The sequence below is a fragment of the Hyla sarda genome, chromosome 1 (genome assembly GCF_029499605.1).
Source record: "Hyla sarda isolate aHylSar1 chromosome 1, aHylSar1.hap1, whole genome shotgun sequence".
Taxonomy (NCBI): domain Eukaryota; kingdom Metazoa; phylum Chordata; class Amphibia; order Anura; family Hylidae; genus Hyla; species Hyla sarda.
The window spans coordinates 382,984,366-382,999,219 of NC_079189.1; the positions used below are offsets into that span (position 1 = coordinate 382,984,366).

Genomic DNA, 14,854 nt, shown 5'->3' on the forward strand with positions numbered 1-14,854 from the left:
TTACTTCAAAACACACTCTCCAAATACAACAATGCTAAATCTCCCACAATGTCTTTAAAGGAAATCTGCAATTCACGTTCCAAAATGCAGATACTGATAGCTGTCAGGACAAGGAGACACATGGTTCCTTTCATGCAACATAGAATTTTTTTTTTTTCTTGGGTGCCAAATGTCACAAAAGCATTCCCAAGCATCTGAAGTGCTAAGGGCTGGAATGCCTTGGGCACACTTCTATCCATGTTCCTGCTTGATTGACAGTCAGCTGGAAGTAGAGTCCTGTTTCCAAATCAGGTTTCTGTGTGTAAACAAATTGTGTGCAGGTAGAAACAGGACTCGGTTTCAAGCTGATTATCAATCATGCAATACCAGGAATGGCAGGGGTAGCCAGGAGGTGTTTTAGCCATCAGCACTTCAGGGAATTAGAAAAAGAAAATAAAAGCATTTTTCTATGTTATGAAAGCACAGACAAATATATGAAAGGTACCATGTGTTCCTTTGCTTTAACAGTGTTAGCAGTTTGGAATGTGAATTGCTGCTGACAGATTCCCTTTAGACTATTTATACATACTGTATTCTGTAAAACAGATTTAGAGCAGAATTTCCAAAAAATAATTTATTTGTTTAGGTTTTTTTATTTTTCTGAAGCTAAAACTAGGAGCAAAATCAGGAAAAATATGCATAGTGTTTGTCTTTTATATTTTCTCTCCTATTATTATCTACACTTGGTTTTGACTTTATCGGCCTAATCCCAAAACCTTACTGTATAAAATTTGCTCTTAGACTACATTCACACAACAATTATGCACTAAGGCAGCAGGGAAATTTAAAAATCGGCCGCTGCCGTATCCCATTCATTTGAATGAGCCAGACATGGTTAGACAGTGATTCTGGTCGGCTCATTTTTGAACTCTATCAGTTTTTTTGCCGTACTGAAAACCATGGTCTGCCACTACGTCCGGCTCATTCAAATGAATGGAATCTGCCGGATCTGGCAGCCATAATGCATAATCGTGCTTAGTTCAGGGGTTGTGCTTGCGATTAAGCGATAAATGCACCTGGGCTTGCCATCGTTTTAATCAGCATGTCCAGGTGTCACCTAGCAATTAATGATAAATCATTACCCACAGATGTGAGAACCCATGTAAGAGCACCCTAAAACTAATTCAGAAAGAAGGTTACAAGAATACACTGTATATTGCCACCAGGTGTGCGGTCTTACCTTTACCCAACTATTAGCTTTTCTTTGTACAGCATTCTGTGGTTCACTGCTGGTCAAACAGCAAAGGCAATAAATGAGCAACTGCTGAGTATCCTCTGCGGGGAAAAAAACACAACATATTGTTTTATGTAATTTTATACACAGAAATGCACAGTACACTCCAGTACTCCAAAGTGACACATTTTTAATCTCTCACATGATAATTCATCCCCTATTCTTTCTCGCATACGTGCATGAGAAAAAAAACCTTAATGACATAGCACATTTTGGCCTTAAAGGGGTATTCCGCCCCTAGACATCTTATCCCCTATCCAAAGGATAGGGGATAAGATGTCAGATTGCCTCGGTCCCGCTGCTGGGAGTTCGCTCTGCGCGTAATGATGGGCGGTACAGGGGCCGGAGCATCGTTACATCACGGCTCCGCCCCTCGTGATGTCACGGCCCGCCCCTTTCAATACAAGTCTATGGGAGGGGGCGTGGCGGTCATCACGCCCCCTCCCATAGACTTGCATTAAGGGGACGGGCCGTGATGTCACGAGGGGCGGCGCCATGACGTCACGCTGCTACGTCCCCCGTATCGCCCGTCATTACGCAGCAGCGGGACCGCGGCGATCTGACATCTTATCCCCCATCCTTTGGATAGGGGATAAGATTTCTCGGGGCGGAATACCCCTTTAAGAACTTCACCAAATTTTGCAAATCTGCCCTGCATCACTTTATGCATAAATAACTCAGATGTTTTTACCTATCAAACAGATTTAGCGATTTTTTTTTGTGTGACATATTCTACTTTAACCCCTTAGGGACTATTTTCACCTTAAGGACTTTTTCCTCCTTCCTTTCTAAAAATCATAACACTTTCAATTTTGCACCCTCTGACCCATGTAAGGGCTTGTTTTGTGCGTCACCAATTGTACTTTGCAAGGACATTTTAGAATATAACCTGCGGCGAAACAAAAAAAAATTATTTGGGGGGGCGTGGTTTGCTATGCCGGCGTGAGGACGTGCATTTTCGGAGCTCCGGTCCTACACCCCCTGTTCTGCCCGAAAACCCTGTCCTAATCTATGGGGAACCAAAAAAAGAAACAGCGGAGACAGACTAGAACCCAACCATCCTCTCCTCAGAGGGATTTGCGGGGTTACTTCACCAGATCTCAGCCTCCAAGAAGTGCCTCCCTGCCTCCTGCGCAACCCGGCAAGATGGCGGCTCCTTCTTCATCCCCGCCAGCCTCGGAGCGCTGCCCCCTGCTGGAGAACAGCCCGCTCCTCCCCCGGCTGGGCGCCCGACACATACCTCACCGGAGCTTTCAGAAGTCCGGAGGCCTCCGACCTCATCCTCCTGGTCGCCGGAAGCTGCCGCTGCCCTGCTGCTCCAGGCCGAGGCGCCTTCTTCTAGGCCGCACTGGAAGGACCCTGGAGCTGTCTGTGCCGCGCCTGCCACGCGCACGCCCCGGACCCCGCCGCCTCAGTCCACCGAGGGCGGCGAAGAGACCGTGGCCGCACCATCAGCTGCCGGACAGTTGAGACAGTGCCCCTCTCCATCAACTGACGCAGGGGACCCCTTGTCCGGCCACCAAACAGCAGCATCCCTGCCAGTGACTGCCGGTCATCAACTCCCCCTGCGGTCTCTCCCCCCCTGCAGCAAACTCCCGTCCCGTCAGGGTCTCCATCTTGGGCACAGCAGCCCCCTGCCTCATTGGTGGTGGGCCCTCCTGCACCCTCAGTGGGGGGGACTGATTTTGGGACCACCCCACCTGCCAACAGACTGGCCCCCACATCCTGGCTCCTACTCCTCTCCCTTGGTGGCCTTCTATGCGGTGCCTCAGTCGGGCCCCTCTTCCCTACCAGGGTCCACCACCTCATCACCACAGTGGTCCTCGGGATCCTCCTGGGGTCTCTCGGCTCACCGCTCCCCAGCCACCATCCGTGAGACTGATCTGACACTCCTCTGTGGCCAGCCACTGTCTGTAGGGACTGCACCCATGGCCTCCATGCTTCCCGCTGACCTACCCCTGAGCCTACGGGGTACGCCACCTGAGTTCCGGACCCCCTCTCTGGGTCCCACGGATTTGCCACCTGTCCTGGGACTGTCTGATTCCTGTATCCCCCCCACTCCAGCCTCGGAGACTGACCGACCACTGATACTGGCCGACCTGCGCTCTCTGATTTCTTCCTTACCTACCAGGGAAGATTTTTCCTCTATGGCTAAACAAATGGTGGCGGAATGCAAGCAGGAGTTTGCCCAACTCCGTTCTACAGTTACCACGTTATCGGCCAGAATGGACACTATCTCCTCTGCTCAGGACTCTTCTTCGGCCGCCATTCAATCTCTCAAGGTGACGGTCCAGCAGCACAGCGATCAACTTTTTCATTTGCAGCAGCACCTGGACGACGTTGAAAACCGCAACAGGCGGAATAACATTCGCATACGGGGCTTGCCTGAGGCGGTCGGCCCTGATGAATTGCATTCTGCTCTGCTCACAATTTTCAATGACCTACTAGGCCGGCCCGTGGACACCCATATTGAGCTCGACAGAGCCCATAGGGCCCTGCGGCCCCCCTCACCGGATGATCATCGTCCCAGAGACGTTATTTGTCGGGTACATTTCTATACCATCAAAGAGGACATCATGAAGCGATCACGCTCCCGCCGCCAGATCTACTATAAAGACGTGGAGATTCAATTGTTTCCTGATTTATCCCGCCACACCCTGGCGCAACGTGCTACACTTCGTCCCATGCTGGAGGAGCTCCGAGGAAGGGGCCTGTTATACCGTTGGGGCTTCCCCTTTGCCCTCACGGTTCGTAAAGATGGCAAGGCCTACACTTTACGTTCCCCGACTGATCTCCCGAGTTTTCTTAAGGACTTGGACGTTCCCCCCCTCTCCTTGGCTGACTGGCCCACACTAGCTCCTCAGGCCCCCAAGCGCCCCATCCACAGGTCACCACAGTCATCTTCCAAACTGGCCCGGCCGGGTCTCCCGCCTCGGGACTCCAGACGTCAACGCCTGGTCACCAGATGGGAATCTGTCCATGCCTCCTCCCGAGCGGGCCCAGGCCCCTTCCCCACCACCTGAGACTTATTTCTGCCTTTGGGCCTTGATCACATAATGCTTGTATGCCTTTAAGGCTTGTTTTTGATGTTGTTAACATGATGTTTTCTCATTCCATAGGACCGTGCCATTTGCAGCCTCTTCCTTCTACTGTCCCCCCTGCTGTTAACTGTGTCCTTGTTTTGGTACTCTCTCCCTACGCTATCATTTGTATGTACTGTTTCCCCATTCTCCATCTGCCCTGGATCATAGTCCCTACCTCTTTGATAGAGGTTTTCTTGTCATTTTGTACTCCTCATGTGTGTCTAGGGGGGTGCCGGCTCCGGCCTCCTCTCCTGTCTGTTTGCATTCCACGCTACCCCAGTAGGTTGAAACTGTCAGAGGATATCTCCCCGACGTAGGTTTCCTTGGTCTAGGACCGTCTTCTCTGTAGACTGTGCTGCAGCGGATTATATTCTGCTGCTACGTGCCTTCTTAGTGTTCCTCTCTGACTCTCCCCCCCCTCACTTTCTCCCTCTCTCTCTCTTAGTTAGTCCTCTACTCTTGCTCATCTCTGTGTTTCTCTCTTGTCTTATTGGAGGAAGGAGCCAGCTGGTGAGCGCCCCCCCCCTTCCTTCGTGCCTACCCATGGCGGATCTCAATCTAGCTTCTTTCAACGCGAAGGGTCTCAACACGCCGGCGAAACGCACGCAGATTCTACATCATCTTCATAAACGTAAGGTACATATGGCTTGCTTTCAGGAAACCCATTTTAAGACGGCCCACGCTCCCACACTTAAAAACAGGCATTTCCCAACAAGGTTCTGCGCCAACAGCCCGGAGGCCCGTACTAAAGGGGTTGCGATTGCCATCCACCGATCCCTTGCCCATCAGGTCCTTAACGTTGTGCTTGATCCGCATGCCAGGTATCTCATCCTGACCCTATCGGTTGGGGGCGCCCCGCTTACAATTGTCAATGTGTACGCCCCTAACCAGGGCCAGGTCGGTTTCTTGGTGGAGCTTATTGACCGGCTGTTACCTATGGTCTCGGGGACTGTGGTCCTGTGCGGGGACCTGAACATGACTCTGGATCCCACTCTGGATAATTCCCTGGGACGCTCTAGCCTGTCTTATAGCGCCATTAAGCATGTGAAGCGTGCTTTTGGTCTCTTACAATTGCATGATATCTGGCTTTGCACCACCCTACTGACAGGGATTATAGTTTTTTCTCCTCCCCGCACGGGTCCTATAGTCGCATTGACCATATCCTAGTTCCGCATAGCGCACTGCCCTGGGCGAGCTCCTCCTCCATTGGAAGCATATTGTGGTCGGATCATGCTCCAGTGTTTTGCTCCTTACGCTTGCCCACCCTGACCCGGTCCACCTGGTCCTGGAAATTGAATGAGTCTCTATTGTTAGATCCCCTTTGCATGTCTGATCTGACCACAACTGTTTCCTCGTTTATGGACGATCACAGTGCTGACTCTACTGCTCCTTTTTATCAATGGGAGGCACTCAAATGCGTTTTGCGTGGTGTCCTCATCAAACACGGCTCCCGGTTAAAACGAGGTAGGGCCCTTGCCCTTCAGAAAGCCCTTCACTTAGTCTCCTCGCTAGAACTTTCCCATAAGCGCTCGCTTTCCCCAACGGTCCTCAGAGAATTGCAGCTTGCTAGGCTAGAGGTTAAGCGCCTCTTGGAGGCGTCCTGGGGTCGCTGGCTACAGGTGGGTCGCAGCAGATTCTATGAGTTTGGCAACAAAAGCGGTCGCATGCTGGCCAGGGCGCTGCGCGCTAAAATAGCCCAGACTCATATCCCGACCGTACGCTCCCCTACTGGTAACGTGGTGCATCCCACCCCTGACATTGCTTCTTCTTTTCTTGACTTCTTCTTGGACCTGTACAACCTCCCTCACCCGCCTGACCCTCCCCCTCCACAGTCCTCGCCTTTCCCGTCCCTGCCCCTGGAGGAGGTGGAAGCCCTCGAGGCCCCTTCACTTTGGAAGAGTTAGCCGCAGTAGTTCGTGACCTCCCCGGCGGGAAGACTCCTGGCCCAGATGGCTTCACGGCTAGATTCTTTAAGACCCTACTAGACGCCCTCTCCCCTCTTCTGCTCCGGGCCTTTAACTCTATTTACACATCGCACCCTATTCCCCCCGCCTCTTTGCTGGCACATATAGTTGTTATCCCCAAACCCGGAAAAGACCCCCAGGTCTGTGGTAGTTACCGCCCCATTTCCTTACTAAATGTAGACCTAAAGATTTACGCCAAATTGCTGGCGATTCACCTGAATTCCGTTCTCCCTTCCCTAATCCATCTTGACCAGGTCGGCTTTGTGCCGGGGAGGGAAGCCAGGGACAACACGATCAAGACTATTGATCTGATCCACTACACTCAGTCTTCTAAACTGCCTGTAATGATACTCTCCCTTGATGCCGAGAAGGCTTTTGATCGTGTTTCCTGGTCCTCCCTGGCGCAGACCCTACGTCACATCGGCCTTGGCCCTGTTTTCACCTCTAAAGTACTGGCCCTTTACAGTTCCCCCGCAGCCCGCCTGAAGATTAACGGCTCTCTGTCTGACTCCTTTCCCATACGCAACGGCACTCGTCAAGGTTGCCCCCTCTCCCCCCTACTGTATGTCCTGGTGATGAAGCACCTTCTCGCCGGCATCAGAGCCGATCCCAACATCCAGGGAATCTCCATCGGAGGCCGGGAATATAAATGTTCGGCCTTTGCCGATGATCTCCTGGTCTATCTCTCGAACCCTGTTACCTCCTTACCTAATCTCATGTCTCGAATTAGAGATTTTGGTGCCTGGTCTAATTTTAAAATTAATCTTTCTAAATCAGAGGCCCTTAATGATTCGTTGCCAGGGCATGCAGTGGACTCTCTCCGTTCTGCTTTTCCCTTTACGTGGCCCTCCAGGGGTATCACATACCTGGGTATGAAAGTGCCCTCTGATCTGTCCCTTCTGTTCCCTCTTAACTTTTCTCCTCTTCTCATGCAGTTTAAGCGGGACCTGGCCGCCTGGGATAGACGAGAATTTTCCTGGTTTGGAAGAATTAGCATTTTAAAAATGAACCTCTTACCCAGGCTGTTATATCTGCTACAAACCGTACCCATTCATCTCCCCTCCTCCTACTGGCGTGCTCTCCAACGCTGCTTCGGTTTGTTCGTCTGGTCATCGGCTAGACCCCGCTTGAACCGTCTCCTCCTTTCCAGGCCTAAACTGTCGGGTGGAGCGGGCCTGCCGGATTGTCGTTTATATTTCTTAGCCTGTGTACATGCACGGGTCCTTGACTGGACGCACAACACCGAATCCAAGCAATGGGTGCGCATGGCCCAGGACCTATGCACCAAGGCCTTATCCACCCTCCCCTGGACCTGGTCATCTGCTTCTCTGACTGCCTTTCCTACATCCTACTCCACTCGCCACACTCTGGCCTCCCTACACTCTGGGCGTGGGAACAGTAGCTTGGTTGACCGCATGGGCCCCCTCCTCCCCGTCACTGACCATCCTGACTTCCCACCTGGAGCCTCCTCTGCTGGCCCCTTTTTTGGGGCTACTCGGTCTGCCCCCTTGCGCTTTAGACACGTCCTAGCAGCGCGCCACCTGAAACCCTTGGAAGTTTTGTTGGAGGAGTACCCTTCCTCTACCAGGGCCCCCTTTGCCTATCTGCAGTTACGCCATTTCTATTCCTCCATCCCCGCCCATTTTGACTTACATAGGGACCCGCAGCCCTTTGAGCGCCTGTGCCTGGCCTCGTCGTACCTCCGCCACTCCATCTCCGTTCTTTATGAACTTTTGCTGTCCCAGCGCTCGCATGCTGTGCCTGCTTACTGCACGGCTTGGGAGGCTGAACTGGGAGTGACGTTCTCTCCTGAAGCCTGGGCCAAATGCTTCTTTTTGACCCATAAAGCGGTGGTGGCCACCAAAGCCCAGGAGACTTGCTACAAAATTCTCACTCGCTGGTACCGTGTCCCAGCGATGCTTCACCGCTGGTATCCCTCGGTCCCCAGTGTGTGTTGGAGATGCGGTGTGGAGGAGGGTACCATGACGCACATCTGGTGGAGCTGCTCCAAACTCATCCCCTTCTGGCAATCGGTCCTCCGGGTTGTTCAAGAGGTCACTGGGATTTGTGTCCCCCCCCCACTCCTGCTGCAGCCCTACTGTTTATGTTCTCCATGGCGCAGGCTAAATACAAGAAGTCTCTGGCGAGGCACCTCCTTCAGGCCGCGAAAGCAGTGATACCTCGAAAGTGGCGGTCTGTTGACCCCCCTATGTTGGACGAATGGATGGCGGAAGTTGCCAACTCACGTCAGATGGAGGAATTGATGTCGGTTCATCCTGATGACGCTGTGCGTGTTGAGTCCACTTGGCTCCCATGGGTACAGTTTTGTTCCTCCCAGAGATGCAGATCCCTGTGATTTCCCTCTCATTGGGTTCCCGTATCAATCCTACTTATTGCATCCGTGCTGCTGTGACACCCGCTGGTTCCTGGCTCCTTTTCTTCCCCCCCCCCCCCCCCCCCGTTCCCTCCCCCCCTCCCTCTTTTTTCTTCTTCTCAGTCCCTCTCCTTTTCTTGCCAACCCTTGTCTGTATGTCCCTCTTTTACTGCTCAGAACCTGACTCCTTACCTTTTCCTCCTTCCATAACCCTCTCCCCTTTTCTGTTGTCTCTTATTGTTTCCCACACGACACCGTTTACATCTGTTCGCTTTCTTTCTCTTTGGTGCTTCCACTGGCGCACCTATTGTTGATTTCAGATTCCTCATTAGGACTCGTACCCGACCTATCTGGGTAACCCTGGCCCTTGTGCCTGGGGCGTTATATGTTGCTCCTGATTGACTGCTTGTTGCACTACTTATTGTGGAATTTACCACTTGCTGTTCTTTTTTGATATATGACATGTCATGTGTTTATGCATTGTTTAGCTGCTGTCCATTGGGCCTACCCTGGCCACCGGACTCCTTTCTCTCTTACAAGTTTGTTTATCCTGTTACTCACCTATTGCTTGTAATGCCTCTTTTACCACTTTCAATAAAACCCTTTTTTGAATTTGAAAAAAAAAATAAAAATTATTTGTGTGGTAAAAAAAAAAGTCATTTTGTAACTTTTGGGGGCTCCCATTTCTACGCAGTGCAATATTTGGTAAAAATGATACGTTATCTTTATTCTTTAGGTCCATACGGTTACAAGGATACACAATTTATAGAGGTTTTATTTTAATACTTAAAAAAATTATAAACTACATACACCAAAATTACTATATTTAAAATTGGCATCTTATGACCCCTATAACTTTAATTTTTCTGTGTATGGTGTGGTATGAGGGCTCATTTTTTGCTCCATGATCTGAATTTTTTATAGGTACCATTTTTGTTCTGATGGGACTTTTTGATTGCTTTTTATTAATATTTTTATGGTATATGAAGTGATCAAAAATGCACATTATTTTTTTACGTGTACACCATCGACCGTGTGGTTTAGCTATCCTAATATTTTAATAGTTCGGACATTTACGCACGCGTCGGTACCACATATGTTTATTTTTATTCTTTATTACATAATTTTATTTAAAAAATGGGAAAAGGGGGGTGATTTAAACTTTTAATAGGGAAGGGGTGAATGAACTTTAAAAAAATAAAAAAATGACACTTTTTTTTTTGTTATTGCCCACATTGTATACTGATTGACAGCGAATCACTCCTCACGTGTAGGCCACTGATCAGTGCTCTGCCATTGCCCAGGCATGGAGCAATAGATTGCCGATCGAATGACGGAGAGGCAGATGAGGAACCTCCCGTCGTCCAGTAAGCTGATCGGGACAGCCCTCATACCGCACCATACACGGAAAAATATAAAAGTTATAGGGATCAGAAGATGGTCAATCTGATCAAAACTTCAGATCACAGCGCAAAAAATGAGCCCTCAAACCACCCCGTACGCAGAAAAATTAAAAAATTATAGGGGTCAGAAGATGACAATTTTAAACATATACATTTTCCTGCATGTAGTTATGATTTTTTCCAGAAGACAAAATCAAACCTATATAGTAGGGTGTCATTTTAATTGTATGAAACCACAAAATAAAGAGAAGATGTAATTTTTACCAAAAAAGTAGAAATTAAAGCCCCCCAAAAGTTACAAAATGGCGGGGTTTTTTTTGTTCAATTTTGTCGCACAATGATTTTTTATTCTTTTTGTTTCGCTGTAGATTTTTGGGTAAAATGACTGATGTCATTACAAAGTAGAATTGGTGGCGCAAAACATAAGCCATCATATGGATTTTTAGGTGCAAAATTAAAAGTGCAAAAGTAGAAAAACGCTTAAAGGGATTATCCACCATAAGGGGATTTTAGTACGTACCTGCCAGACAGTAATGAACATGCTTAGGAAGGATCTGCGCTTGTCTTGGGGCTAAATGGCTATGTTGTGAGATTACCATAATACTATGGCTAGCTTTTTGTGTACTGCTATTTCCTGTTTTAGTTTTCTTCTTTGCCTACAAATCCCATAACTCCGTTAATTTCCTCCCTCCCACACATCAGCACCCCACCCATTGAAACATAAATGAGCATCCATTCAAAAGATTTGTGATTTTCAATCAGGGTGCCTACAGCTGTTTCATTAGTTGCAGATTGATCTCTCTCCCACCAATCGATCACTCCGCCCATTGAAGCAGACAGGCTCCCTGTCATCAGCTAACTAGTGAGGTCAGGTCTCGGCCGCATTGGAACCTGGTAAAAATCTGAGACAACAGTCATTTTGTATGCTGTTAAAAATAAATATTGGGGTGAAAATCACATTTTGAAATTGTGAGAAAACAATCACACACAGGTACAGAAACTATATTATAAACTACACTAACTTTAGAGCCCCTATAGCATAGTCAAATAAAAAAGAGAATCCTGGAATACCCCTTTAACCTGTTAAGGACCCATGACGTACCGGTACGTCATGTGTCCGCTCCCGTTCTATTAACCCTTTAGACGCGGCATTCAAAGTTGATCGCCGCGTCTAAAGTGAAACTAAAATGTTGCCGGTTAGCTCATGGAGCTGTTCGGGATCGCCACAGCGAAATCGCTGCATCCCGAACAGCTTACAAAACAGCCGGAGGGTCCCTACCTGCCTCCTTGCTGTCCGATCGCCGAATGACTGCTCAGTGACTGAGATCCAGGCATGAACAGTCAAGCGGCAGAATCATCGATCAATGGTTTCCTATGAGAAACCATTGAAAGATGTAAAAGATCAGTGTGTGCAGTGTTATAGCCCCCTATAGGAGCTATAACACTGCAAAAAAAAGTGCAAAAAAAATGAAGATAATTTAACCCCTTCTCTAATAAAAGTTTGAATCACTCCCCCTTTCCCATTAAAAAAATAAAAACTGTGTAAATAAAAAATAGAAACATACATATGTGGTATCGCCGCGTGCGGAAATGTCCGAATAATAAAAATATATCATTAATTAAACCGCACGGTCAATTGCGTACGCGCAAATTCCAAAGTCCAAAATAGTGTATTTTTGGTCACTTTTTATATCATGAAAAAATGTATAAAAAGCGATCAAAAAGTCCGATCAACACAAAAATGGTCCCGGTAAAAACTTCAGATCACGGCGCAACAAATGAGCCCTCGTACCGCCCCAATTTTAAGAGTATACATTTTCCTGCATGTAGTTATGATTTTTCCCAGAAGTATGACAAAATCAAATCTACATAAGTAGGGTATCATCTTACCGTATATACTCGAGTATAAGCCGACCCGAGTATAAGCCGAGACCCCTAATTTCAACCCAAAATCCCAGGAAAAGTTATTGACTCGAGTATAAGCCTAGGGTGGGAAATACATCACCCCCCCCTGTCATCATCCAGACCCGTCATTAACATCCTCATCATCATCCCCTTTTCATCATCCCACACATCCCCCCTTCATCATCCCCTTATCCCACACATCCCCCCTTCATCATCCCCTTGTCATCATCCCACACATCCCCCCTTCATCATCCCCTTGTCATCATCCCACACATCCCTCCTTCATCATCCCACCCCCCCTTCATCATCCTCTTGTCATCATCCCACAACCCTCCCCCCCTTCATCATCCTCTTCTCATCATTCGCCCTCAGTGGTCTTCAACCTGCGGACCTCCAGAGGTTTCAAAACTACAACTCCCAGCAAGCCCGGGCAGCCATCGGCTGTCCGGGCTTGCTGGGAGTTTTAGTTTTGAAACCTCCGGAGGTCCGCAGGTTGAAGACCACTGCGGCCTTCGACATCATCCAGCCCCCTCTCACCCCCCTTTAGTTCTGAGTACTCACCTCCGCTCGGCGCTGGTCCGGTCCTGCAGGGCTGTCCGGAGAGGAGGTGGTCCGGTGGGATAGTGGTTCCGGGCTGCTATCTTCACCGGGGGCGCCTCTTCTCCGTGCTTCCGGCCCGGAATAGAGGCGTTGCCTTGACAATGACGCAGAAGTACGTTGGCAATGAACGCACCTCTGCGTCGTTGTCAAGGCAACGTGACTATTCTGAGGCCGGGCCCGAAGCGCTTAGAAGAGGCCTCCCCGGTGAAGATAGCAGCCCGGAACCACTATCCCACCGGACCACCTCCTCTCCGGACAGTCCTGCAGGACCGGACCAGCGCCGAGCGGAGGTGAGTACTCAGAACTAAAGGGGGGTGAGAGGTGGCTGGATGATGTCGAAGGCCGCAGTGGTCTTCAACCTGCGGACCTCCAGAGGTTTCAAAACTACAACTCCCAGCAAGCCCGGACAGCCGATGGCTGCCCGGGTTTGCTGGGAGTTGTAATTTTGAAACCTCTGGAGGTCCGCAGGTTGAAGACCACTGCGGGTGGGGGAGTTCACTCGAGTATAAGCCGAGGGGGGTGTTTTCAGCACGAAAAATCGTGCTGAAAAACTCGGCTTATACTCGAGTATATACGGTAATCATATGGACCTACAGAATAATGAGAAGGTGTAATTTTTACCGAAAAATGTACTGTGTAGAAACGGAAGCCCCCAAAAGTTACAAAATGGCATTTTTTTTTTGTCTCACAATGATTTTTTTTTCCGTTTCGCCGTAGATTTTTGGGTAAAATGACAAAAGTCATTACAAAGTAGAATTGGTGGCGCAAAAAATAAGCTATGAACTTCTGGTTCCGACGCAGATGAGCTAGGAAGCCGGTGAGACGAGCTCCCGCTGCCACCCACCGCTTACCTGCACATTACCGTCCGCAAACCAAGGATTGGGCACCCCAGCGGCAGTGAAAGACCCAGCGCAGCCCGGCACATGGATCGCTTTGTCCAGCGCGGCGGTCAGACGGCCTCACCGGCGCTGGCGCTCCCGGCTGGGAATACATGCGGCCCCAGCAATATGGCCGCCGCCACAACTTCCCGTCCTCCCGATGCGACGGGTGAGCGGAGCGCACAGGCAGCCTGCGGCCCCACACAGCCCTCTCAGCCTTCACCGCTGCCACCACTGACGGCTACACAGGAACCACAGGTACACATTGCCATGGACGTTCAGTGCACAGTCAGCCACCCTGACACATGTCTTGAAACTGAGCAGGGGGAATGTACAGACACCTCTGCTACATCACATAACCTGATAAAGCCTGCTCCCCCTGCCCTATTACAGATTGACTATAAATTACTTGCAGCTGAATTGGCACTGCAGATCACTCCTACTGTCAAAACAATAGTGGAAGAGGTCCTTAAAGAATCCCTGCAAAATCTACACCTGGAAGTACAATCACATGCTGGGAGGATAGAGGAGGTGGAAAAGAGGGTGTCTCAGATTGAGGATGGAGATACGCTTAGAGAACGGCGCCTTAAAACAGCGGAACTTGAGATGACCAGAATCGCTGACAAGCTTGAAGACCTAGAAAATAGGTCACGACGCAACAACCTGCGCATTGTAGGTGTCAAAGAATCTGTCACCCCCCCTGACCTCCAGCGCTTTTGTGAACGAGATCTACCAAAAACTCTGGGCCTCTCCCACCCTTGCAGAGTGGAAAGGGCACATAGGATCGGCCCACCTCCTCCTGTCAATCCGCCGGGCACTCATGCAGCACTTTCCCACCGCCCAAGACAAGTGATACTGAAACTTCTGGATTTTAATGACAAAGTGGAGATTCTGCAGGCTCATCGGAGACTTTCTCAGCCACTGGTGATACAAGGCATGCGCCTTTTGTTGTTTGAGGATTTCTCTGTAGAGGTGGCCAAGCGCAGGAGGGCTTTTAGTACCATATGCACCTCACTTTTTAAAGCGAAATGTCGCTTCCAACTACAATATCCAGCATTTCTTCGAGTTCTCCATGCGGATGGGACTACCTCTACTTATAACACCCCAGAAGCAGCTACAGCGTCTCTGGACAACCTACTGAATTCCTCTACAAGCCGTATTTCCCGAGCCACGCCGCGCAAAAGGTCACGCTCACCGAGGGGTGTTCATCGATCCAGATCACCACCGCACAGAACGGCCCGATCACCGGAACAGCGAGACCGCCGACATCGCAGTGAAGACCGCCATTCTTCCCCGGATTAATTTCCTCCTCGCGAACTTTCCGGTTGAATTCTAGAGGTGGACATTTCGGGAGGACGTATCTTCTTTCAGGTT

The 14,854-nt window shown here is 49.5% G+C and overlaps 1 protein-coding gene across 3 annotated transcripts in view; it reads right to left on the reverse strand.

Moving 5' to 3' along the window:
• Positions 1 to 14,854, reverse strand: part of FANCC (FA complementation group C) — a 428,253-nt gene that overhangs the window by 312,643 nt on the left and 100,756 nt on the right. For all 3 annotated transcript variants that reach the window (XM_056524729.1, XM_056524736.1, XM_056524721.1), the window contains exon 4: positions 1,220 to 1,314. In XM_056524729.1, coding sequence (XP_056380704.1) covers positions 1,220 to 1,314 — 95 coding nt within the window. The remainder of the gene's footprint in view (positions 1 to 1,219; positions 1,315 to 14,854) is intronic.